We start from the raw sequence: 23,981 nt of genomic DNA, 5'->3' as shown, positions 1-23,981 counted from the left end.
GCTGCAACAGTTAATCGATTAGTAATCGATTACTAAATTAACCGTCAACTATTCGAATAATCGATTAATCTGTTCAAGTAATTTTTATGAAAAAAATAGCCAAAATTCTCTGATTCCAGCTTCTTAAATGTGAACATTTTCTGGTTTCTTTGCTCCTTTGTGACATTTAACTGAAAATCTCTGGTGTGTGGACAAAACAATACATCATCTTGGGGTTTTGGGAAAAACCATCAACATTTTTCACCATTTTATGGACCAAACAATTAATCGATTAATAATTAATAATTAAGAGAGTAGTGAGAACGGTCAACCGGCCGCGCCTTGTTCACCAAAGACAGGGGATGTTTGTTTTTTTTACGCTGACCTCATCAGCAGTTGCTTTCCCGGTAAAAGTGAGACGTGGGAAAGAAGAAATAACACAAGCAACTTGTGTTCTTGCTCATTTCAACACACTCCATTGCTTCTACATCCCCAGTTGGTTTTGGTATGAACCGGAAGTTTCCGTCGACTTTCGGACAGCGACCTCTCGGGTGTCGATTAACTCCCATTGGCTGCTGTTCAGCAACGGTTGCGTCGGGTCATTTTTAATGGAAAAATGGAAGAAACCAGCGAATTCTGACACAAAACCATCAAAGAACAGCGATGTGCAGATAACAAAAGACAAAAAGATTATGGATAAAAAACAGTGTTATTAAAAAAACGCTATTTCCACAACCGCAAAAGTCTGTTAACTTGATTGCCACGTCAGAAAAATGGTGCAGTTTAGGATTAGACTTCGATTAGGGATTATCATTTGAGCTTTTTCAGTCGAGCTTAGTCACAGCCACATCGAGTCAAGAATTCGAATAACAAAACTCAGATTTCTCAAACGAAGCAAGAGTTGTTGTCGTCGTCACACTGTAAATATTCTGCATGGGCGATTTTGAAAAAGACCATCACAAAACAAATTCCAAACCTCCGACTCAGTTCTTCCAATATTTGTAGTGTGGGAGTCCCAGTGGAAACGTACAGTATAAGTAAATGTGGGGCCCTCCAAAAAACTTTTATAAAGATCATAACACACTGAGGCGTGGGTGGATTAGATATGGCTTGACGTTAGTGTTGTATAGATGCACCGCAGCCTCTTTTGCATAGATTAAAAAAGGCCATTAACACATTATTAATCACTCAGTTCGGCATTTAGCTTGAATGACCAACGAATATTATCCGCGGAGTACAAACCCAGCAGAAACAATATCTCCTATTCATTATTTGATATGAAGAAATATAATATTCTGAAGATCTAAAAGTAAAATGCCTTTAGGTCTATGATTAATGTCTTTATGCAACTGTGAATCCAAAAGAATTGCATCGCACGATAAAAAAAAAAAAAAAGAGATCCCCTCAGGTCCGGTTACGATATCTTGATATAGGTTTTAAGATTAAAAACTAGTTTTTGTGACTAAATTCTTAATTTAAATGTCTAAAAACAAGTATATACAGCCCTGTGTGAGGTGCATGCAAATCTCTGGAGCCTCTGGGGAAACTAACCGTTACTGAAATGTCGTCTTCCACGCTTGTTACAGATTCTGTTTCAGGAATAATCACTCCCAATGGCCGCATTTTTTGTTTTTGTTTGGAGAATTGCTCTGAAATTTTTAAATCCTCTGTATTAGTTTGCCCCGGCGAGCCAGCAGTGCTCCCCTTATTGCTCTGACCTTGGCCCTGAGATTGTCCCACATCAGGAATAACACGTAACACATCCCGATCGCCTTCTCTGTGGCCTTGACAGGCAGATCTCACCTGATTTTTCCAAGGACAAAAATTAATCTTAAAAAACAGCCGCGACCGTTTGACCGGAAGCGACAGGTCAAAAGATCGTTGTCCCGAGCGACCCTGCGTCGGCCGGGGCTTTCAGTGTTTCTATGGCATGCTGCTATGCTCCAGTTTAATATTACCAAAAAAAACAAAAACAAATCTCTCAGCAGCGAGAAGCTCTCACATATACACGCATTTAAGATAAACACAGCAGACAATTCATGATCTGAACTTCACCAATCCTTGTACTCGGGTGTGGGTTAGTCCAGATCTCATCCATGTTGTGTTGTGCCTGATCTGCAATTTTCTCAAGGTCTTGGCGAAACTTTGCCGCATCCAGTATCGTGGACGCGTTTCACGCCGAGCACAAATGATTTCCGATGAAAATGAAGAATGGTCCCCCCCCCCCCCCCCCCCCCAAAAAAGCTAGGACAATCTCTCGTTGGTGCAACAGTTCCCCAGCTCCGGCACAGGAGGAATATTGCCAAACCGAATCCCTGAAAACATTGAGTGAACATTAGCGCAGTGTTTTAATTCACTGGGGGGAAACACGATGCGTACAGGAGCCCCCCCCCCTGTGGAAACGGGGATGGATGCTGGAAACGATAGGAACCAGGATCATAAGTCTGTGCTGGACGTTGCGGTGAGGAATGTGGGATTGTAACTGTGAGTCTGCAAGTCGGCGTTTTGACGCCACGGTGGCAAAAACGGCAAACAAAATGAGCGGTTAAATCACATTAACGGGTATTAACAAATGTAGATATTTCACTAATGTGGATGAGGTGACGAGTGTTCCTTAGACTTCTTCCTGCTAATGCTGCCCGAGTTTGCACCCACATGCTATTCCTAATCCTTCTTGTGAGTCCGATTAGTGAATGGATGAGAGGAAACAACGGTGAGACACGTAACAGAAGAACCATGAAAATAAATACAACAAGTTGTAGTAGTGTAACACACACACACACACACACACACACACACACACACACACACACACACACACACACACACACACACACACACACACACACACACACACACACACACACACACACACACACACACACACACACACACACACACACACACACACACACACACACACACACAAGACAGACCTTCCAAATCAGCAGAGGCTGTAAACACAGTAGGAGTAAGAGATAAGATGTCTGTCCATGGAAGTTCCTCTCCAGTTTTTTGGTGCGTTTGTTCCACGTTTCACCCGCAGTGAAGCAAACATGCCCTTTCTTCAGTGTTGAGAATGTGGACAGACTCGGGGTAGCACTTCAACAAGATCCAGGCTAGAGCCAAATCCACAAAAAAACAAAACAAAAAAAACAAACAACACCCAAATCATCAAACTTCAGTAGTCGAGTTAGATCGGCGGAGAGGTCCACGTACGTAGGCAGCAGATTTTGTAACAGAGGAATTAAAAGTGTGCGGAAAAATGCCCAGGAATTGTGGGAACGACAGCAGGCAGTCCTGGTGTACTACAGTACGATGGTGGGGGTTTGAAAAATGTTAAAGTCGAACTAGTGCCTTTGCAGAAGTAGTTGCGTTAGTAGCTGAGTGTGCGGCTTGAGCGATGCGATCGTGAAACCGGATATCAATCATCCTTGGAATTGTCAGTGACCGTGACCGCAGGAGACGGTTCGGGCGTGCGGCTGCGCTTGTACAGGCGGTAGCCCTTCCGGCAGAGCAGGACGAACCAGTAGACCTGCGGCGCCAGGATGCACGAGTTGCCCAGGTTGGTGGCCAGCGACAGGTGGAAGGGAACGCTGTAGAGCGGGATTCCGTAGTGGCGGCCGTACATCCAGTACATGTAGGGGAAGAGGGCGATGCGGCACATGAAGAAGGTGAACAGTACCATGCCGCCGTTGGCCTTGTGCGGCCAGCAGTCCTGGAGGCTGAGCTGGTGGAGGAGAAAACAAATAGGTAATGGATGAAATGAAAACAAGAATTCAAAGTTCTAATCCCATTTTCTAGTGTTAAAGATTCACTCTGACTTTCATTAAGCATGAAATCCACACCAGTGAATTTTAAAGGAGAGATCGGAGACAGCCTCTTTGGTATAGCTTCAACAACTTCAGTTTGTGTTAAAAAAGAACAACAAGTCAAGGAAAAGGGTTGGAGTCTAGGTAGTGTGCTTCGATCTCAGTCTGATGGTCACTCGGCCCATTGTGAAATATTTCCGCCCACGAAACCTGGTACAGACATTCATAGTCCCCAGAGGATGTAAACTAATGACTCTGGAGATCGCCTGACTTTTCGTTTAACCATCAACGGGTCGCGATTTCCACTTGTTTGACAGCTCGGTTAAATGACAAGATCTCGCTAAGATTAAAAACCAGCTTTACTTAGAGAACCATGGTTACACAGCATGCTAACATGCTAAAGGCCCAGTCACACAAGCAGTTTAAAAAACTTTCTCGAGGTCTAGTTTTTGCACCGTTGACCAATGACCAGGAGCCTGGACGAAGTTGGTCTCTGAGGGAAACATAAGTCAACAGATTCCTTTAACTCTACCCCTTTCTGATATGACCAGACTTAAAAATAAGTGTGTTTGCTGTACACACTAAGCACTACATGCTAATATTAGCATGGCATATAAGCAGGCTAATGGTTAGCTAAACCCGAGCCAAAGCATAACCTGATGATACAATTTAAAGATTATATCGTTGTTGTTTTTTTCATTAGTTCAGATTTATTAGACCACATTGGAATTTCTTTCTCATATTATCTATTTATTTAATAGTAAAATTGTAATGAAATGTAATTGTAATGAAAAGTAATTGTAATGAAAAGTAAACAAAGATCCTCATCTCATCTCTGTCGGAGCAGAAATCATTAGGAAACAACTCTTGCCGTTGAGAGCAGTAAAAGAGTCTGGCGGAGTTTCTGTTTCGTGATGATCGAGTCCAAAGGAGGGCAGCATTTTTAGACAGAGAGAAGAGCAGTGGAGCTTTGCTTTGCTCTATTTTTCCTCTCTGCTCACACCAGATGTCAGTAAAGACCCCGGAAGCCCACGGTCCGCCGATTTCACTGGGAGTACAAACTAAGGCTCTTCTATTCTTAGATTGCAGCTTTTTCTAAGAGACACTGCCTCGGACTGCACAGCACACATGTGCTCGTCTGGAGTACGAGATGTAGTTCCCACTGTATGGGTGGAACTAATGCAGGACTCCAGTCAGGGAAAGTGAACAGTGCCTCTCAGCTGAAATGCTACCGATTTCTTTTTTTGATTGTATTTTTATCTGGGGTGAGCCACGCACTTTAATTATTGATGCTACAGGGACAAAAGTAACATCCCAAATTAAACGGAGAGGTTTTTGATGAGGGCAAGGCGCTGCTTATCACCTGAGCACAGACAACAAAATGGAAAACAAAATGGATGAATGCATTTCTTGAGCTGAGGCCCGAGAGTTGATGCTGGACGGCCCTAATATCAAATCATACACACACTGCATCAGACTTTCCTAGAAGGACTCAGGGTTAGCCTACACTCTGATGAAGTAGTAGTAGTTGTATCCAGACCTGGATTCAGCACACACAGGTATCACCATTGAAGTGGATGCTGGTTTTTTTTTGTTGGTGTCCCCCATATCCCACACAGTAATGTAGCTAATGATAGGGTGTGCTCATTGGTTTTGGAGAAATGTGCTTCACTTAAAGAACGTGAAAACAGAGGGCACTTGGCAGCCTGCGTGAAGATTTAGATAAATCAGGATGTGCCTTTTTCTGCAAAATTAATAGGTTACACAGCCTATTTCAATGCAATAAATATTGCTGTCATTGTTTCCCATTAGGGTTGTTTTTTGGGGAGGGTGAGTACCACTGGGCCTGAGAACAATTCTAGGTGAAACACTGTCTGAATTTATTAAGCCAAATTTGCGAAAGACGTGAGGCTAGAAAAAGACACTTTCCTCTAAAGCATATGGAGACAGTCAAAGCTCAACAGGCCGACTCTGCCTGGTTATGGTGACTAAGCGTAATTGGAAAACTGCTGATTGTTGAGTAAATGATTGCCCAACTTTTCTGTGTGTTACCTGATCTGCCTGACAAGGTCCTGACAGCCTTAAAATATCTGTACTGTCATCACTATCTTCTAATGTTTACTCGACGCATTATCTTCGGCAAAGAAAACATTACAGGTGTGTGACTTCGCAGTATGAGTCTGGTGACTGCACGTGTGCACACAGTGTGTTCCGTCTCACCTGAATGAGTATCTTCCCCAGGGACACAAAGGGAGTGCTGAGCTCCGTTAGAAACAGGCAGCCGATGAAGAAGTCCCCCTGGTCCTTTCTGAAAAACTGAGGGACAGACAAACAGAGCGCACGCAGCTTGAGCAAACAAACACGAGCATGGAAACAAACACAGCTGACATTCGAGGACAACTCGCGGACCTGTAACAGCAAAAGGAGGCGACAAAAGACACGAAACAACATCAGGATTTCAAAAACACGTGTCTCTAAAAGGTTGATTTTGATTAAGCCGACTTTTTAAAACAAAACCTGTGAAACACTGCTTCGTCCACGTGACATTAAAACTCTCCACTGAAGCCCAGATGTCAGGCCGCTGTATGGTTCACAGCATTTGACCGTGACCTAATTTGAAATAGTGAACAAATCATAACCTGGATTAAAGATTTCTGTCAATAGCTCTAATATAGCATTTTCTATGGTACCCAAAAGTGTTTTGTATAATATTTGTTAAGTGGTGATGTCTCTCTTCTAGTTATCCACTGCAGCACTTTGGAGGTGGGTGCACCTGAAAGATGTACACATTTAGCATTTTATTTTACAGACACAGACATATTATGCTTTGCCAGTTTTCCCATTTCCTATAGTGTGTTATATGTTTTCTTTTTCTGTATTTGAAAAAGGTCAGCAAAGTTAAAAAGCCCAAAGTTTGTGGTAAAGGGAGCTCCTCTCCCCGACAGAAAACACAGCTCCTGAAGCTCCTGAAACGCCTCTTCAGTAGTCCGGATGATGCTTCTGTAACGAAGTGCTGTCCATTGCATAAGACACACCTCCCAAATGCGCTTGAAGCGGTTGACCAATCGCAACAGACTGGGCCTGATCTACGTATTGTTTCGGTACAAAAGTGACTGTTGACGTGTCTCGTGATTGTTGTGGAATTTTGTTTATCCTCCCTAAAAAAACTCTTGGTTCTCAGGCACCAAGCAAGGCCATCTTATCTATGGCAAGCCGAAACAATCAGTGAGCAGCTGAAGTCTCTCTCTCTCGAGGGGTGTCATAGTCTCGGGGAGATGACGACATTAAGCTAAATACACTACAGAACGGAGATAGGAGACTATCTTGGGATGCCATACACTGTGAAACTGTTGATCTATGTAGTGAACCTGAAGTCTCCTCAATATTGAGCTCTTATAATAAATACTTCTGCTTAAGACATCCAGGGTTTCTGTCTTCGTGAATCAGCATCCGCTCCATCAATTATTCCATTTCCGTGATGTTTCCCAACTTGATGGGTGGAGAGGAGAATCACCTGACCACAACAAACAACTGATTGTGATGGTGTTAGGACACAAAGAGTAACTCTGTTTTGTCCTCAAAGCAAAAGAATGCTGCGTCAGTGAAATCTTTTAAGGTCTGTTATGACTATGTTTTGCAGAAATGCAGACCTTGGTGTAGAAAGTTCCATGATGGCAGCCTTGCTTGATCAACAATAAACTTCAAAATTTAGATAGATAAATGCCCACAAGAGCCAGCAGAAGTTTGGAATTCTCTTGAGCAAAGATAAAAGTAAAAAGATGCGTACTGTACTCTACTTTAGACAGCAACCGCAATACCACATGCACCAATCCTAGACGGAAGATGTCTTACTCTACCACAACTTCCAGATGGCATAAAAGGCAGCGAGAGGTGGGCTGATGGGGCAGTGGAGGGAGCGATGTCCACTACATTAGTAATGAACTGAAGCTTTCAAATATTGACCAGTGGCGCAGTGCTGTGCGGTAAGAGAGGCCATCCTAGAATAGGTGAGGCGGTCTAGATGCATAAAGCGGCTCCAGACAAAAGACGAGCACTGTCCGGTAGTCTTGCTCGCCTGTGTGCTGACGATGAATAAAGCATAAGCGGATCCAGACGTGGCCTTGCCATCTGCCCATGAAAGAATGACTGAGACCACAGAGGGGAACATTACACCACCACACCTAACCAACTACCTGGCTACCTCACCCCACCTCCACCTCCCAGAGGCGTGTTTGTGTGTTACCTTTGTACTACTCTATATCTGTGTCCATTTGAGATGCTGTACAAGACAAAAGTTGAACTTTACTCCGTCCATATTTCCGCTCAAACAGAAATTAATCATCAGCATAAATGGCTGAAAAACTCTTGCCTCCTTCACAGTTTTCTTCCAAGATCCTATAATAGTAATATCAGATTTGAGTTGTGAGCAGCAACACACTAATCATTGAGAACAGTAGGCGTATTTGTGGTTGCTTGTGTCAGATGTCCATCATTTGTCCAAGAAATTATTTAAACATTTCTACAGAAAAATGGTAGGAAATGTGCAAATTATATTCATTTAAAACAAATAAATAAATACGTAGTTATCCACTAACTAAAGGTTGACATGAACATAAACTACACATTGTGAACCTGTAACATTGCAGCGATACAGACAAAATTTTGATGCAAAGCCTTGCACCATCATTAAAACCTTTGTTTAGTTGTAAAATATAAGGAGCAGGTGGTGACAGAAAACTAATTACAAGAGTCCAGACCCCTCTGGCATATTCTCAAGTACTTCTCCCGTTCAGATGTGACACGTAATCCCTCAGGTGATCTACGTCCACCTCTAGTTGTCGTCCTGGTTGTACTTGCTGTCAATACCTACACAAGGTGGCCACCAGAAGGCCTCCTGACCTGATACCCGACCCATCTCGGCTGGATCAGGATCGGTGGTTGTGGTCTGACCTGTGCACCTTAATGGTGAGCCCAAAAACCTGGTGAATGACACACTTTTGAGGCCACAGTGGTATTTGTTTGATGATATCTAAACCTTGTGACAAGGGATTGATGATTCAACCTTCTTTCACCTAGTATTTGATACCAGTGATCTCTTATGAATCTAGCCCCGGTACGACTGGATGAAAGTAGCTTGTGGTAGCCACAGTGAATTCCATAATGACATTGACAATAAAATGTATGTTATGGATTAGTGTATTTGTCACTTGGCAGTTCTCTGTTTAGTAACCGCAGCCTTGTGGCCTATATCAATCTGACAGATTCAATCAGAGCATCTCTACTTGAGACCATAATTCAGGGTTTGTTACGTGCTTCAACTGGTTACCTCCGCCAAAGGAGGTCATGTTTTCATATCACTCCGTTTGTTTGGTTGTATTTTGGTTGTCAGCAGGATTATGCAAAAACTACTGAAAGGATTTCCATGAAACTTGGTGCAAGGATGGGACATGGTAGAAGAAGAAAGAACCCATGGATTTTTTTGTGTAGATGTGGGCAAAAGGGCAGAATTCAGGAATTTTAAAAATAATTTTATCAACATTTTTGGACCCTTTCACCAATTTCCCAGGGAATAACAGATCTTGATGAAAGGCATACAGTACTAAGAGGACATAATATCTATGAGTGTGTGCAATTTGGTTTGGCTTCATTGAATTCAAGGGGACTGTTGGCCCTTGGCGGAGGTATGCACTCTAATGACAGACATTCTGGTGTTTTCATTGCTGTATGTTTGTCTGTCAGCAAGATAACTCAAAAACTATTGAACACACATTCATGACATTTTGTGGAGGGTGGGGCATGAGCCAGGGAAGAACCCTTTACATTTTGGAGCCGATTCGGATGAATCAACAGGGTGTTAGCCTTGGAGTATTCGCTCTCCGAGCGCCCTTCCACCTTATCAGTAGAGATTCACTTTCAGACTTATTTGCCAACTTATCTTGTTGTTAGAACCCACCTACAGTACATTTTTGCGCTGACGCGACAGAAAAGTACAGGTGGACGCAATATCACTAACAATGGCTCAGTTTAGATATCCGAGTAAACAAGTCCTGTTACTGAGCATTTAACAATACTAAACTAAACCTTTAAAATGGAAAATCTAAAACTGGATGACAGTTAATCTCATCCAGTTTAAGAAAACGATTATCAACTATTCAACATCATCTACACCTAAATGCTCGGCCTTTTCCTCTCCCTGTCCTGTGACAGTTTGTTGGATGAGACCACCAGCTCTTGCATTACCCAGGCAAGCCAGAGTGGCATAAAGCTGATGAGTGAGGGAACAAGAGGATAAACGTAGGGAGGGGTGGTGAGTTTAGAGAAAAGAGAGGATGGCTGCAGCTGGAGCTGAATAATGTAGAGTAATGTGATCTCATATAGCCACCGACTGCCACTGCAAACAAAGGGCCGGGTTTCCACTGCACCTGGCCTGCTAACCTGGGATAAGACTTGGAAAGGCAGAGCGGCTACGTTACATAATCTCGTAAACTCAACGGGTTGAAAGGCCGGTCTGGAGCAAAATGAAAAAAAACCCTGAATCTTCCGGGTCAAATTCTGAGTAGGATGCCAACGTAAGTCATTAATCAGAACATGACACCCTTCTACAAACTCTCCTCACAAGATTTTACCGGAATTCACTGTGCTGTGCAATATGTACGACAGTGAACTCAGTGGTTCAACAGTTCAGTGGGCTTCCAATGTGCTGGTCAAATCTGCACAAAAGGTCATCATGGCCAACAGCACTGCTCTTCTTTTGTTCCCCCCTTCCTCCCTTTCTCTCCTACATCTAACGTCTGAGTGCATATTCATGCATTGAAATCCTTTTTTCCCCCTCTTCCTGTCCACTCCAATTGCATTTATCCCATTACAACACTTACAATAGAAGGACTTAAAAGAAAATCATACATAATAATTTGTTGGTATTTGTTCAAAGAAGGTAATTAATAGCTTACTGTTCTCTTTCCTTCCATTTACTCCTTCGAGGCCTGAACAATTGTTATTCCTTTGAAACAACGGAGTTGGGACTATTAAACATCCTCCCATGTCCCCCTAACCACAGTGGTTTATAGGTGTGAGAGGGGGTTTCGGACACTACTCACTACTGCTACGCCAGCAACCCACCAATATCATTTCCATTCAGTGACGAAGATTCGGTTTGATTATTTAAACATTTTTTTGGGAACATTTGTTTGTTTGGTATTTAAAACCTCTAATTAGTAGAATCTATAAGATACAGTCATCTTCAAACCATGAGAACTCAATGTTGTTGAGATGATCAGGTCGTGTGTAGCAATCCCGAAGTGTTGTGTACATAATGCTGCAGGGAGATGATGGATGTTTTGAGGACCAGGTGGATTAACTTCATGTTTTGTATATTTGAAATTACTTCAAACCACTTTCCAAGGCATCAGATTCTTTCAAGTCAGATGCAATACATCTCTAATCTCCAACTAATTTCTTTACGGGTTGAAACCTGAGTTGCACAGACTTGAAAATCACTTGACAGTGAGCACTGAGTCTATTTTTGTTGCCACTTAACCATCAGGAAGTAATCGTTATGAGATGCAGTTTAAGGAACGGATTGATTTGAAGAAAAAAAAAAACTATGGGCTACATTATTGAACACACGAATAATGCATTACTGGCAGTGGACACTATCAAAAGAAAGCATGACAAGTTATCTATGAAGAGTGACTTTCTTACAACAGTATCCTTTGAATGAGAAAAGCTCCTATGTGATCCTTTTATCTCACACATGCAAACCTAATTGAACATGGCTGATTTTGTCGATTGATCAATTTATCATTTGGACTATAAACTATGAGAAAATAGTGAATAGTGGCCAGTATAATCTCACATATCAAAATTCCTTGTTTGGTCGAACAAAGAGTCCAAAACCTAAAGTAGATTAGTTAATTATAATAGAAACACAAGAAAAACAACTAAAATTCAATAATTTTACAAGAGAAATGATAAACAACGGATCGATTGTCAGATTTGTGTCTGTTGATCGAGTAACTGATTAATCAACTGATAATTTCAGCTCTAAAATTCTAAAGATTGGTCAAATGTTTCGCTCAGTACACACAAAGCAGGTAACCACGACCCCTTAATATTTAATAACCCCCCCCTTAAATAACATCCATTCATAGGATGGTGTCACTGTCACAAACTGATCTACACCATAAGATCAATGAGCGTGGTGGTAAACAGCCAGTAATCCCAAAGCGCAGATGAAGGTTGTGATCTGCGGTGCTAATGGTTTTAGCTCCAGCGCCACATGAGAGCGACTCCTGCCAGCAGCCAATTTAGCTCAGCTAGCGACCCGTCACTATCGGCGCTGCCTGCTTCGACTCACCAGTGTGACCGGCAGCAGGATGGTGAGCAGCGCGATGTGATGCAGCACCAGCAGGAACTCTCGGCGGATGAAGGAGTTCACGGTCCTCAGCGAGTGCTGCTTGTAGTCCTCGTGCCCTTTGACGCGGAAGCGGTGGTAGTGGCTGAGGTACATGGCGAAGATGTCGTATGTCATGTAGGGTACGCCGTACCAGATGACGAAGTAGGTGGCCAGCCAGTGCCTGAAGAAGAAAAATCAAAGTAAATACTCTACACCTGCACAAACGTGTTTTTATACAAGGTTACACATGCCAGCTGACTCTGAACCACACATTTTAGAAATTTTGAATTCTGTTGGATCCTGAAAACTAGTACTGACTACAAAAACACAACATCCATATAACAAAACACTGGGTGATGACGTTCACACTTAGCCTCATGCGACACCAAGAACAACGACGTGGACAACACAACCTCAGGTGACTCTCGGCGACCGGAGAATCAATGAGCTCTGCCCACAACTCCCTGAGGTCGAATACCTAGGTTTCACCACAACTTAGCTAGAACCAGAGAAGCCTCTTGGATGAGAGATGGAACGCCTTCAAGAATCTACTGAAAACAGCCCTTCACTCTCTACTCAGCTGGACACACTCACCCCATTTATAAAAAGCATGTGGGGGGAGACAGCGATACAGACTCATGGGTGTGTTTGATGACTGTAAATAAAAACCCCTGCTTTTCGTAGTGGAATTATCATCATGTCCTGCCTCATGCATGCTCTAACCAGGCGCCACAGAATGTTCCAGAGACGTTCCTGCTGCGAACAAGTCTGCCTCGGACAATCTTCGGCTGTGTTCGTCATATGTGAACAGCAATCTATGGGAAATGTGCGGACGCAATTTTGCTAACATTTTCCGGGGCTCTAGAAAGCTCTGGTTTCCTATTTAAAAAATAAAAAATAAAAGGCAGAGGCAGTTGTAGCTGGACAGATAAGCTTCATTATTTTTACCTAAATTTATATTTGCATTTGGGTAATTTTTTTGTCGGTTCACCTTCCAAATATCGGACGTTCTACATCGAATGGTTGAATAAAAACGTGGGGATTGTTCCGGATGTCACAACGCCCCCCCCTCGCTTTCTTCTCCGTACAGATATACTCTGATCCCACACATGGTCTCGCTGGAATCCAATTGAGGGGGATCGCTCATTGCGACAGAGAACTTTAATCCCCTCACACACAGGCCCTCATTTAAACTACGCTTCGCCTTCACACAAGCACGCAGGCACGCATGAGGCAGGCTTATGTACGTACAGTATAATAAACAGCTTGGATGGTTGCAACATCGCTAATGAGCACCGATTACAGTGATGGTTAATTATGTGGACAGAAGCGGGGCAGAGCTGAGCTACTGACCTTCGACCTCTCACTGACTTCTTAAGGTCAGCGGATGGAGATTAAGAGCAGTAAGGCACAATAAACAGCTCGGGGGGGATTGGAGGCTTCATGACTCATTGCTGTGGTGGATATACTTACTGCTCTATTATGGGCTGTTCATATGGACTGTTTTTGGGAAGTACACAAAAAGCAACATTCCTCCCTGTCTTACTGATACATATTCCCTGACACTTCTTCTGTGTTCTGTCCTTTCCATTTCTGCAATGGCAAAACAAATACTCGCAGGTAATCGATAGCCCCCACCATCTTGCTACTACCGTTTACTTGTTTTACTTGTTGTACGTCCTTCCATTGTGTCCTCCTTTCATGACAGTGGACAATGGCTCCACTCAAAACTGGTTGGAAACGCAGGCCGGTTTGCTAGACGGCACCAAAGTTCAAATAACAATGAACGGAACCGGTTGAAGAACCAGCTCGTAAGACGACCAGACAGGTTGTGAATGGGTCATTTGGAGGTGAAAGCAAAACTATTTGCAGGTGTTTGACTGTTAAAATAAGCCAATACATTAGTCAACATTAGTTTATAATAGAAACATCAGTATCAACTTATTTGTCGGCTGCTGCGAAACAACAAACTGTATTATTGACATGCTATTTTCCAACTGCTGAGTTCATATCTTGGTCACAGTCTTCTAAATATCAATTGAAGGATTCCTTTGAATAAGGATCAACCCTGTTTACCTAGAGTTAATGAAAAAGCAGTCAATATATGGCCTATAACACTATCTTTCAAATATTTTTTATCAGTAATGGCCTAAAAACGCAGTTAGGCTCCAATTGGTGCACCTAAAACGAAGGTTGGCCTAAAAGAAGCAGGGCAGTCGGATTGCAAAGAGTGATGTTGTTTCAAATCTTTCTGTATCTTGGCCAATCTGATTTTGTTCTGATGTTGCAGTCCCAGATGTCAGTAATCACCTTGGTGAGTACAGGGTTTTCATACCTGATAGCAAGGATGGCCAAAAACTATGCAACAAAAGGGAAGTTGTGATAAACCACAATGTTTCTTTAAAGGGTTTTAAGGGCCAACTCTCTCTGCTGAATACAACTCCACCATTGTTTCCTCAGTACCACCTCCCCCCCTCCCCCTCCCCCTCCCTGCAACACCTTTGAAATGTTACTGTAACCGAGGGAATGAAGGCTAAATGAATTGACAGATTGTGATGGAGTATTAAGAGTATTCATGGTCTGACTCCGGAGCATGTGTCTGATAAGCTCCGGGCCATTTGCACGTCACAGGACAGCAGAACTGAGCAGCATTGTGGAGGATTTAAGCCCTGTGGGTGAAGGGGAGCAGCGAGTGGAGATTAACGGCCTGAAACTGGGGCTGCCCGGGTCTGGCCGCTGACTCAGTAGGATTAATAGGCTAGCATTAGCTTAGCGTCACACATTCCTCCGCGTGGGGAGGCTATTGCTATGCTAACACAAACTTGCTGCCAGGTGGCTGATACGGAGGTCATGTCCTTGAAAAAGATACGAAGGGGAAAAGAACATTTTGTGGAAATAAAAGTAAAGTTTCCTTTTAATTTTTTTTTTATCTGGCCATCACTGCAGTCTCATGAGGTAAAACAAGAGACATATCTTTGACGTAAAGCAGTACACCTACAACTTACCTCGAACACCTAACTTCCTGGAGCAACAAATGTTTCAGAGCAGATATTCTGCAGCAGGGTGGTACAGACGTTTATTCTTCCTGGGTATTTAGGGCCACAACATAATTTGCTAGAAATACTGTTCTAAATGTATCAACATCTTTTTTTTTTAAATATTCCAATTCACTCCAGGAAGTGCAGTAGCAAGTACAGTAATAAACTAATGTAGTGTGGTGGGCTGGAAACATGTGACCCTCACCATCTCTAAGTGGGTCTCTGAGCAGATGACTCGTTTAACATGTGAGAAGATGCGGCGCGATGCTAACAGTGCGTTCACACACTTAGGGCTGAGCAAATTCTTTTTCAATCTTCAGTTATTTTCGCACTATTTCAGTGGACAAAGCTCAATCATAGAAAACCAGCTTTTCTTTACAATAATCAAATCAACAAGCGTGCAGGGAAATCAGGGGATTCAGAGGTGAACAGAGTTTAGCGGGACATGGACTCTAACCTGTCGTTAATGACGTCACCGCTGCACGATGACACAACGATGACTCCCGCTGTCGTTGCCATGATGGCATGGATGGAGGACACCAGCCTGAGAAAGAGACAGACACAAAAAAAGACAGAGAGAGAGGTGTCACGTAAAGTGGCCGAGACAATACACTCATGGACATTTGTAAGATCCCTGGATGGCTACAGTACGATACAAAGAGTATTTACATGTATGTTGTATGTTTGTGACCATGCCAACAGTGTGGCTTTATTATGTGGGCTTTTCCATCTTGTGTTTTTGTAATGAGCGTTGGTTTTAATTAGGATTGGAGCACTGTTCTATAACAAAAGCTGTTTTCGGACATGAACTTCAGAAAATGTTTGAAAAAAGAAAGAAAAGAGTTTGCCGTTCACACGTGAAGAACGCAGCAGGATGTTTGTCGCAGTCAGACACATTCAGTACAGCAGGAACGTTTCTGGAACATTTAGCCGAGGGGTGGCGTCCACGTAGAGCGCTCGCTCGCCATGAATCTTCTGGAGATTCTCACATGGACTCACTCTGACATTTTCCTGAAATTGTACTAAGAAAATTTGCGGAAATGTCCGGAACAACCCTGGGAAAGTTCAGAAAAATGTCTTCAGTGCATGTCTGAAAGCAGGTCCAGTTTAGGTCTATCTTTTCAAACCAAATGTTTTGACACCGGTGTGAAGATTGACTTCACTAGGTTCCCATTGCTTTTGCAGTGAACCACATTTGGGTCTTCTTGACCGAAATAAAAAAAAAACCTCAGTAAACAGAATGGATATTCTTTTCCGGAGGACTCAAATCAATTCACGTTAATGCGAATACAGGTCCTGGTCGACATCAAACTAAAACAAAATGAGCCAAGAGAGAGGAGGCAGGGACAATTGGTGAACCTGGTGTTTGTTCATCTGGTTGTGGAGTTTAATTCCAGTGTTCTTCCCTTTAGCATTGCATGGACAGCTAACATGAAACGTTGGCGCGTAAAGCTGGCGACGTCGTGCGTCCCAGAGCAGGAATCTGTGATTGGTTGTTGAGGTTGTGATGATGGCGCCAGCACCAAGCGTCAAGCACGCTCACCATCAAATGTTAAAGCGACACATACAAGTGAGTGCTCAGAAAATCTGATCAATCTGGGTTTGTGTCGACAAACCCAGATTGATCAGATTTTCTTTAAGGGTTACCGACATTTCAAACTGGGAGACATTAGGTGGGCGGTACGGTAACTCTGGGATACAACAATGAAACTATCATGACTGATATTTGATAGGAAATGAAAGGTAAAGCTGCACACGCGCTGCCACAGATGGTCGAAATAATAGTGTGATTTGATTTGTAGGCGTATTGACTTGCAGCTCTAAGTCAAGATGTTTTTATGTATTTTAAAAGTGTACCTTCAGGTGAACTACCCAAGCAGTCATATATATCTACAACTCCAGCAAAGCGACATGGGATTAGCGGTGCTCAGCCTCGACTTTCCTCGTCTATAAACAGACCTGTGACACAGGAGAACTTGGTACATCTCTATTTGAAGTGTCACCGTGTGAGGTGGCGTAAGGCATGGCTTACAAAACATTCACAGGCCCCCGTATCTATCTTAAGATAGATACTCACAACTTCTTCTGGTCTGGTCAATAGGAACTTTATGAATTAAAATGCTGGGGAAAAAAAACCTTACTGACGTAGTAAAACTTGTTCACGGTACCGTCAAGGGGATGAAGGTTTTTTTTGTGTTCCTAATGGTGCAACAGAGGTTTTAAACGAGGTGTTGAATCATGTCACTAATTTGTTCAAACTATGAATGGCTGCTTTTGCTCGGACGAGCTCTCTCCTGGGCTGTTCTCCATCCTGGCAGCACTGACAGTAAGCTGCTTTGAAATCAGAAAACATATAATTTATTCCCCCGCCACTCGCTGCAGCCGTAACAGACAGTCAACCACCCCCCCCCCCCCCCCCCCCCCCCCTTAACACACCAGAGTGTTTCGGTATGATTTAAAAACTAAATGGTTTCAGCTTTCAGATTTACATCACCACCCACGGACACGACTGAACACAGGCTAACTTCATGAAGTTGAATCTGGTGGGACAATGACTCCAGTCATTGTGGATGGGAGGATTGTGTGGGCTGGGCAGAAGACTTTGACACATTTCCTTACAACGCTTGGTGTAGGAGTAATTCGGTACTGGGAGAGTACGGCACAGATTTGGACTGAGGAAGGTTGAAAAAGGTCAAGTCAGAAATATAATCATGGCAAGTTTCTATTTGCTAAAGTTCTGCCTGGTCGGCAAAGTGATGTCAGTCAGTTGGTCTGCTCATCGTGCTTGGTGATTATCTCCAAAACTTCAGGGTGGACTGCCATTCAATTTGGTCTAGACATTCATGGTCCGGGGGAAGCAAGGTTAGCATAGTCACCAACGCAACGAGAAGGTACTAGGTGCAAACCTGCCGGGTCAGACCAACCTGGTTCTTCCCAGGTTCTCAGAGAGCAACCGGAGGAAGGTCAGACTCGACTCCAAATGGAACCGTGGATAACTAGACCGGATCTAAAACGCAGTCGACCCAAACTGACCTACATAGCTGGAGAACACTAGAACGTACTGCCAACTGCAGCGTGATACTCTGTCAATTAACAGGCAGCTTAAGTGGAAAGGAGACGCATTTTTCCTGCACATGCCAATTTGAATGTACTGCAAGAATATACTTTTATCCATGTGATGATGTATCCACGGTGTTATTAAGACACGAGCAGAGCTTTAGACTTTAGTTCCCGTTTGTAAATAACATCTAGTTTTACGAGGCTAATAACGCCAACTTTCTTTCTCGGATTAACAAGTTATAATTTGCGGCAACCCCCCCTACAAAACAAAACAATGTGAATCTGTGGTGATGAACCTGCTGTCGCACCACTGTACAATGGGGAATGTGTCCATGACTCCGGCATCGGCAAGGCAACGAAGGCCACATGACCAGCAACTAGAAAACCAAGGGCTTGAGCTGGAAAATGCAAACTGGCCTCTCGCTCGCTATTTTCGCCTAAACTCTACCCCCTGACCCACACACGCACACACACACAAACACACACACACACACTTCTAACCCCCACGCCTCGCTGCGTGCTAGAGCTGTATGGTCGCATACTCTGTCACAAGACCCAGATTTTACACAGCCCATTCATTGTGTGTTCGCCAATAACACCCCCCCTCTCTCTCTGCTGATGAAAGGTTCAGGTTGACGGGGCGAGGAGCGTGTGGAGGGGGGGGAATTAAAGAAAAGGGGAAGAATGCCTTGCTGCCTTGTTCGGCAATGTTGTCTTTTCTTTCCTGCCGTGTCAGGCCAGTGAGCGAGCTCGACTTTCCTACTGACTGTTCCGTTAAACATGGACCGTGTCTGACAGTCAGGAGGGTTTTTTCCTTCTCTTTTGCTCCTCCAGTAAATGGGCTACGTAATGTGCAGTTCCACCGGCGCTGCAGCAGAGCGAGAAAAAAAGGAAAAGAAAAGTGACAGCAGCGGCAAAAAAAAGGCAAACGGGGTAAAGTGCATTTAAAGGCGAGGGGGGACTTCAACTTCACAAATGCTTTGCTCCTTAACCAGGTCGGCAGTAAAATAAACAGTTAATTAATGACAATCCATTGAAGATGATCTTAATACGACTCTGTGGTTAAAAATACCAACATTTTTCTCCCCACAATTTCCTATAATCTTGTTATTGAAACTGACAGATTGACCCACTAGCTGAAGCCCTATAGGTTGTCAAACTATCGCCCCCAGGAAATGGTCGTTATAGGGACAAATCGACTAATCATTGGAGAAAAGAATCCGTTCTGTTTGATCTTGGTCAATTATTTTCCATATTAGTAAATTTGCAGATTACTTTCTTCTATTCCATCTTCTCATTCGTTTTCTTCGTCATCTTAAAATGTCTGATCTAAACAAATTACTCAATCATCAAAGAGCTGATGATTATTGATTCATCTGCTGTTAGTCTACCAACCAATAAATCACATTAGTGAAATCTAACGGCGATAAAGATGAGAGATTTAGCGACGGTGCCCTTGTATTGGACTGCACCATATTGTAGAGTACACTGCTTAGGCATAGGGAGGGCAAATTATACAGATCACGTATATTTGTACGATTTAATATTTCTTTTAAAATGTTCTTGAAGTATTTATAAGATTAGCATGAACTCAAGCCACCTGGCAGGTGGTGGTTTAAGGCCAACTGTATGAGTAAACTGTACATTGGAGGCTGTACTTTCAGAAATTACATTAAGAATTATAAAAAGGCAAACAATGACTGTGGCCTTGAGCCTCTTAAGCTACTGGAGATGTTGAGCAATACAATCCCCTGTCAGGTCAAGTGTTCTTTAAAGTAGGCCAAAGGTGCAGCGGATACTGTATGATAACCTTTTAGTTGATGTTATATTGGTGTCATTAATACAGTTTTTTTTAAACAGCACTTATATTTCATCACATCCTAACACATCACGTCAGTTGAGTAAATGTTGCCAGTAGTTGACATATTTTAGTTAGTTCAATCATAATACGGCAAGAACACTGAATCACCAGTGTGTATTAGCAAACTGTGATGCTAACATGCTAACACAAAGTTAGCAGGCAAGTGCACTTGAGGCTGACAGAGTTCAGCTACAGGATGTAGGTCTGAGACGTCCAATGAAAACCACTTAACGATGGAGCTGAATCAATCAAGTGATCAAAATACTAATCCATGACTACTTTCATAGTTAATCTATCACTTGAGGAATTTTCAAAGACAAATGTTAAATGCAAGTTGCAACTCCTCTTTTCAGAGAACGTGCTGATTTTCATTATGTTTTTTTGATAATAAAATGAATATCTTTGGGCTTTGGACCAAAGAGTGCAAATCCTTTTTTGTTTGCCCATGTGTGGTAATAATACCACGGCTGTCTGCCTATTGGTCAACCCTGAAACAGTTTCTGTGTCTCATCTGCCTGTGTTAAATTTGTGTATATGTACATCCGTGATATTTAGAAATTGAAAAACTGAGGAAAAACCTCATCTCCATATATCAGCGCAACTTCTGTGGATGATAAACTCCAACCTGAAACTATGGGAAGAGAAGATGGACCTCACCTGACAAGATTCAATATGATGTGAACTCAGTGTTTAAAAAGAAAAAAAGAGTGTAAGCAGAAAATGCTGATCAACATCAGTGACTCGAGGCACACGCCTCAACGGACTGGGAGTTACCTGGAGTGTCAACACCTTAACATACAGTATATGATGACAAGGTAAGGTGTTGCCGTTTACTGTATCCTGTTTAACCACCCATCACTTTACCCCAACATTACATATGTCATAAGTAAATGCAGCTTTCCCAACGTTGAACCGTGAGTTCAGACAGGTAACAAAGCTCATTGTATAAGCGAGTGTCCATGGTAAATTCCTCAAGTCGAGCAAAACAAATCTCAAACTGTCCCGGAGCTTTATGAATCTGCTTAAAAAAATGTATGGATATACGAGGAAGAGGGAGAGAGACATGGTGGGAAAAATAGAACAACTTCTGTTGAGTCATGAGATCAGTCTGAGCCGCGCAGGCAGGTAAACGTGTCACTTGTTCGCTATCTTACAGCTCATGTACAGTTGTTTGACATGCATCACTTTCATATAATTTGTATGCAGTGATTTTACTTATGAATATAGATATCACTATCACTGTGCTCACCTGGTGTTTTGTGCAAGGCAGTAGGAGTCAGATAGATATATGGACTCATCGTTTATGTGGGAAATGAAAATCATCAGTTACCTGTTCGATACGGGATATATACAGAATTACACGGATACTTAAAAAATTCGTGAACATGAAAACTCGTGAGCCAACTGATGCCACTAGCATGATCCGAAACATCGGGCCTCTGTTTGCCAGATACAATGGATATGAGGGGTTGGTTCAGTGGTGGTGGTGGAGAAGAAGGAGCGTGACATTCTCCACCCAGGAGGCAGAGACGCTTGTAAGAACAACATTTTCCCGTTTGATGAGCAATAGTAAATTAGTCGAATCGTCAACAGAAGAGGTCCGAGTCCGGCTCGGTGTTTTTCCCGGCGCATAGCTAACTCAGCAGTCGACTCTCCGACCGGAGCTCAGAAGAGGATTAAGCGAGAGTGACAGCGTACAAATGAGCATTGAACTGAGCTGTGCACATGTGAGCAAGTCAGTCACACACACACACACACACACACACACACACACACACACACACACACACACACACACTATTAGTTATTACTACTCAATACCCTCGGGAAAACTGCATGTAAACATTTATTTCAGGGATTTACTAGTTTTACTAGTGGTCTTCGTTCACTGATTCATCAGAATGAGGCAAAGACTGCGGCTCAAGTTTGTTTCACCTCTGACAACTCAAAATGTCACTTCCTCTGCGTGCAGCAGTGAAGAGCAACCCCCTGGTGGATGCAAGGTTACAGTGATGTCAGATGGGGTCTTGGCAGTTATGTGAACCGCTGGAAGAAAAAACACGCCTGAACTTCTGAGCGATGGCAGGACGACTGTACTTCCTGTACCACCAGGACTCACTTGTGCATCTGAAATCTCCTTCGGCTTCACTGCAACAGTCACAGTAAATCTCACAGTTCTTGCAAATGTGATATTTTTTGCAAATCATCCTCGTTGAATGAACGACACGATACAAATGAAAACTAAACTCAAAGGGGGTGAAAATCATTAATAAAAAATGAAATCACAGGTTGCTGTGATTAAAGATAAATGGCAGCCATCATCTCAGTGGTAAAATTAACAGAAACGAGAAAAAGGCCACACACACACACACACACACACACACACGCACAAGCTAACTGGCTGAGCGGCAACTAGCCGGTTGCTAGCTTAGGGTTAGCTCGAATGCTACCAACCGGCTCGCCGTCCGTTGTGTCCGTTTTTTTGTTCAGTTCTCACTCAACGTTTAATGTGGTTGAGCAACATGATTTGAATTTTTTTTTTAAAAAAACAACAACACATCTGTACGTTATATATTTGTTTTTGTGTTTACCTCTCGCTGACCAGCACCACGTCCGCATCGCTCCAGTGCCTGAACACGCACGGCAGGATCCTCCTGAAGGCGAAGAACAGACCGGGGAAAACTACGGCGCCACAAGCTAAAACTTGCAACATCCTGCCTGGATTTTCCTCCGAAGAGATGAAGATGTGACTCTCTCTCTCTCGCCTCTTCCTCTCTGTGTCTCTGCGCCCCTCTCCTCCTCCTCCTCCTCCTCCTCCTGCGCGAGGTTCGCCCGTTTACACGCGGCGGTGAGGCATCTTCATGCGGCCGGGGCTCGGTGCTTCTCACCGGGAACAGTCCTCCACCATCCGGACACACTCATACATATGGATAATATGTATACACACACTCTCTCTCTCTCTGCCTCTCTCACACACACACACACACTCTCCTTCTCTGTGTGTCGTGTCGCGGCGCAGCAGCAGCAGCAGCAGTACCACTGTCTTTTTCTTCTTCTTCTTCTTCTTCTTCTTCTTATTCTTCTGCTTCTTCTTCTGGGTTTTTTTTTTTGGCAGTTGGCAAACAACAAATTGGTGCATTACCGCCACCAACTGGTGTGGCTCAGCATTGCTATTATTGACTATATGAACCCCGCCCCTCCAACGGGAGCCCCCGTACCCCCTGAAAAGTCAAATTAATTTAAATGAGAAATATATATATATATATATATATAGTATATATCTTTTTTTTCGTATTTTACATACAATGCCAAGCAGAAGTAATTTAAGGTCACTTTCCTTATACACCTTATTCCTCATTACTGCATAAAAGATTGTGGATGATTTTTGATTTGTGAAACCTAATCCTAACCCTAAGGAGCCCTAACCCTAACCCCCCCAACCAGTAAACCTAGGGGAAACACGGACTAATACTTTTATTTATATAGCACCTTTCAGAAGCAGCTTCACAAAGTGCTTTCACAAAAAAAACCCACAAAGCACAGACAGTTAAAATCATCCTTCTAACAATAATACGTTTTTTTCAGGTAACATATCAACAAAAAAGATGTAAAAAGACGACAAAAGCAAGTCTATCGAAATGGGGTTTTAAAAGTGACTTAAAAGAAGGCACAGACTCGTCCCAGCCTTATCTCCTCAGGCCGGTTGCTGTTCCAAAGTAGAGGGGCCCTGATGGAGAAAGCTCGGTCACCCTTAGATTTGACAAAGATTAACCAAAGAAAACAAACAAACTTAATAATAAACAAACAAACAAACAAACAAACAAACAAACAAAACT

The 23,981-nt window shown here is 43.0% G+C and overlaps 1 protein-coding gene across 2 annotated transcripts; it reads right to left on the bottom strand.

The window, feature by feature from the left end:
* Positions 1-563: 563 nt before the first annotated feature.
* tlcd3a (TLC domain containing 3A) lies at positions 564-23,227 on the bottom strand. 2 transcript variants are annotated; one of them, XM_035626633.2, is made up of 5 exons: positions 22,737-23,227; positions 15,682-15,768; positions 12,148-12,367; positions 6,012-6,200; positions 564-3,709 (listed from the first exon to the last, which is right to left on the bottom strand). In XM_035626633.2, exons 1-5 carry the CDS (start codon positions 22,856-22,858, stop codon positions 3,404-3,406), a joined length of 924 nt encoding a protein of 307 aa, XP_035482526.1. In that variant the 5' UTR covers positions 22,859-23,227; the 3' UTR covers positions 564-3,403. The 2 variants fall into 2 exon arrangements, with proteins under 2 accessions (XP_035482526.1, XP_035482527.1); XM_035626634.2 differs by having other exon boundaries at positions 6,012-6,107; positions 22,737-23,225.
* Positions 23,228-23,981: the final 754 nt, after the last annotated feature.

Source organism: Scophthalmus maximus, chromosome 2, assembly GCF_022379125.1.
Source record: "Scophthalmus maximus strain ysfricsl-2021 chromosome 2, ASM2237912v1, whole genome shotgun sequence".
Taxonomy (NCBI): domain Eukaryota; kingdom Metazoa; phylum Chordata; class Actinopteri; order Pleuronectiformes; family Scophthalmidae; genus Scophthalmus; species Scophthalmus maximus.
The sequence above is the reverse complement of the archived record's forward strand: the minus strand, read 5'-3'. Positions and strand labels throughout refer to the sequence as shown.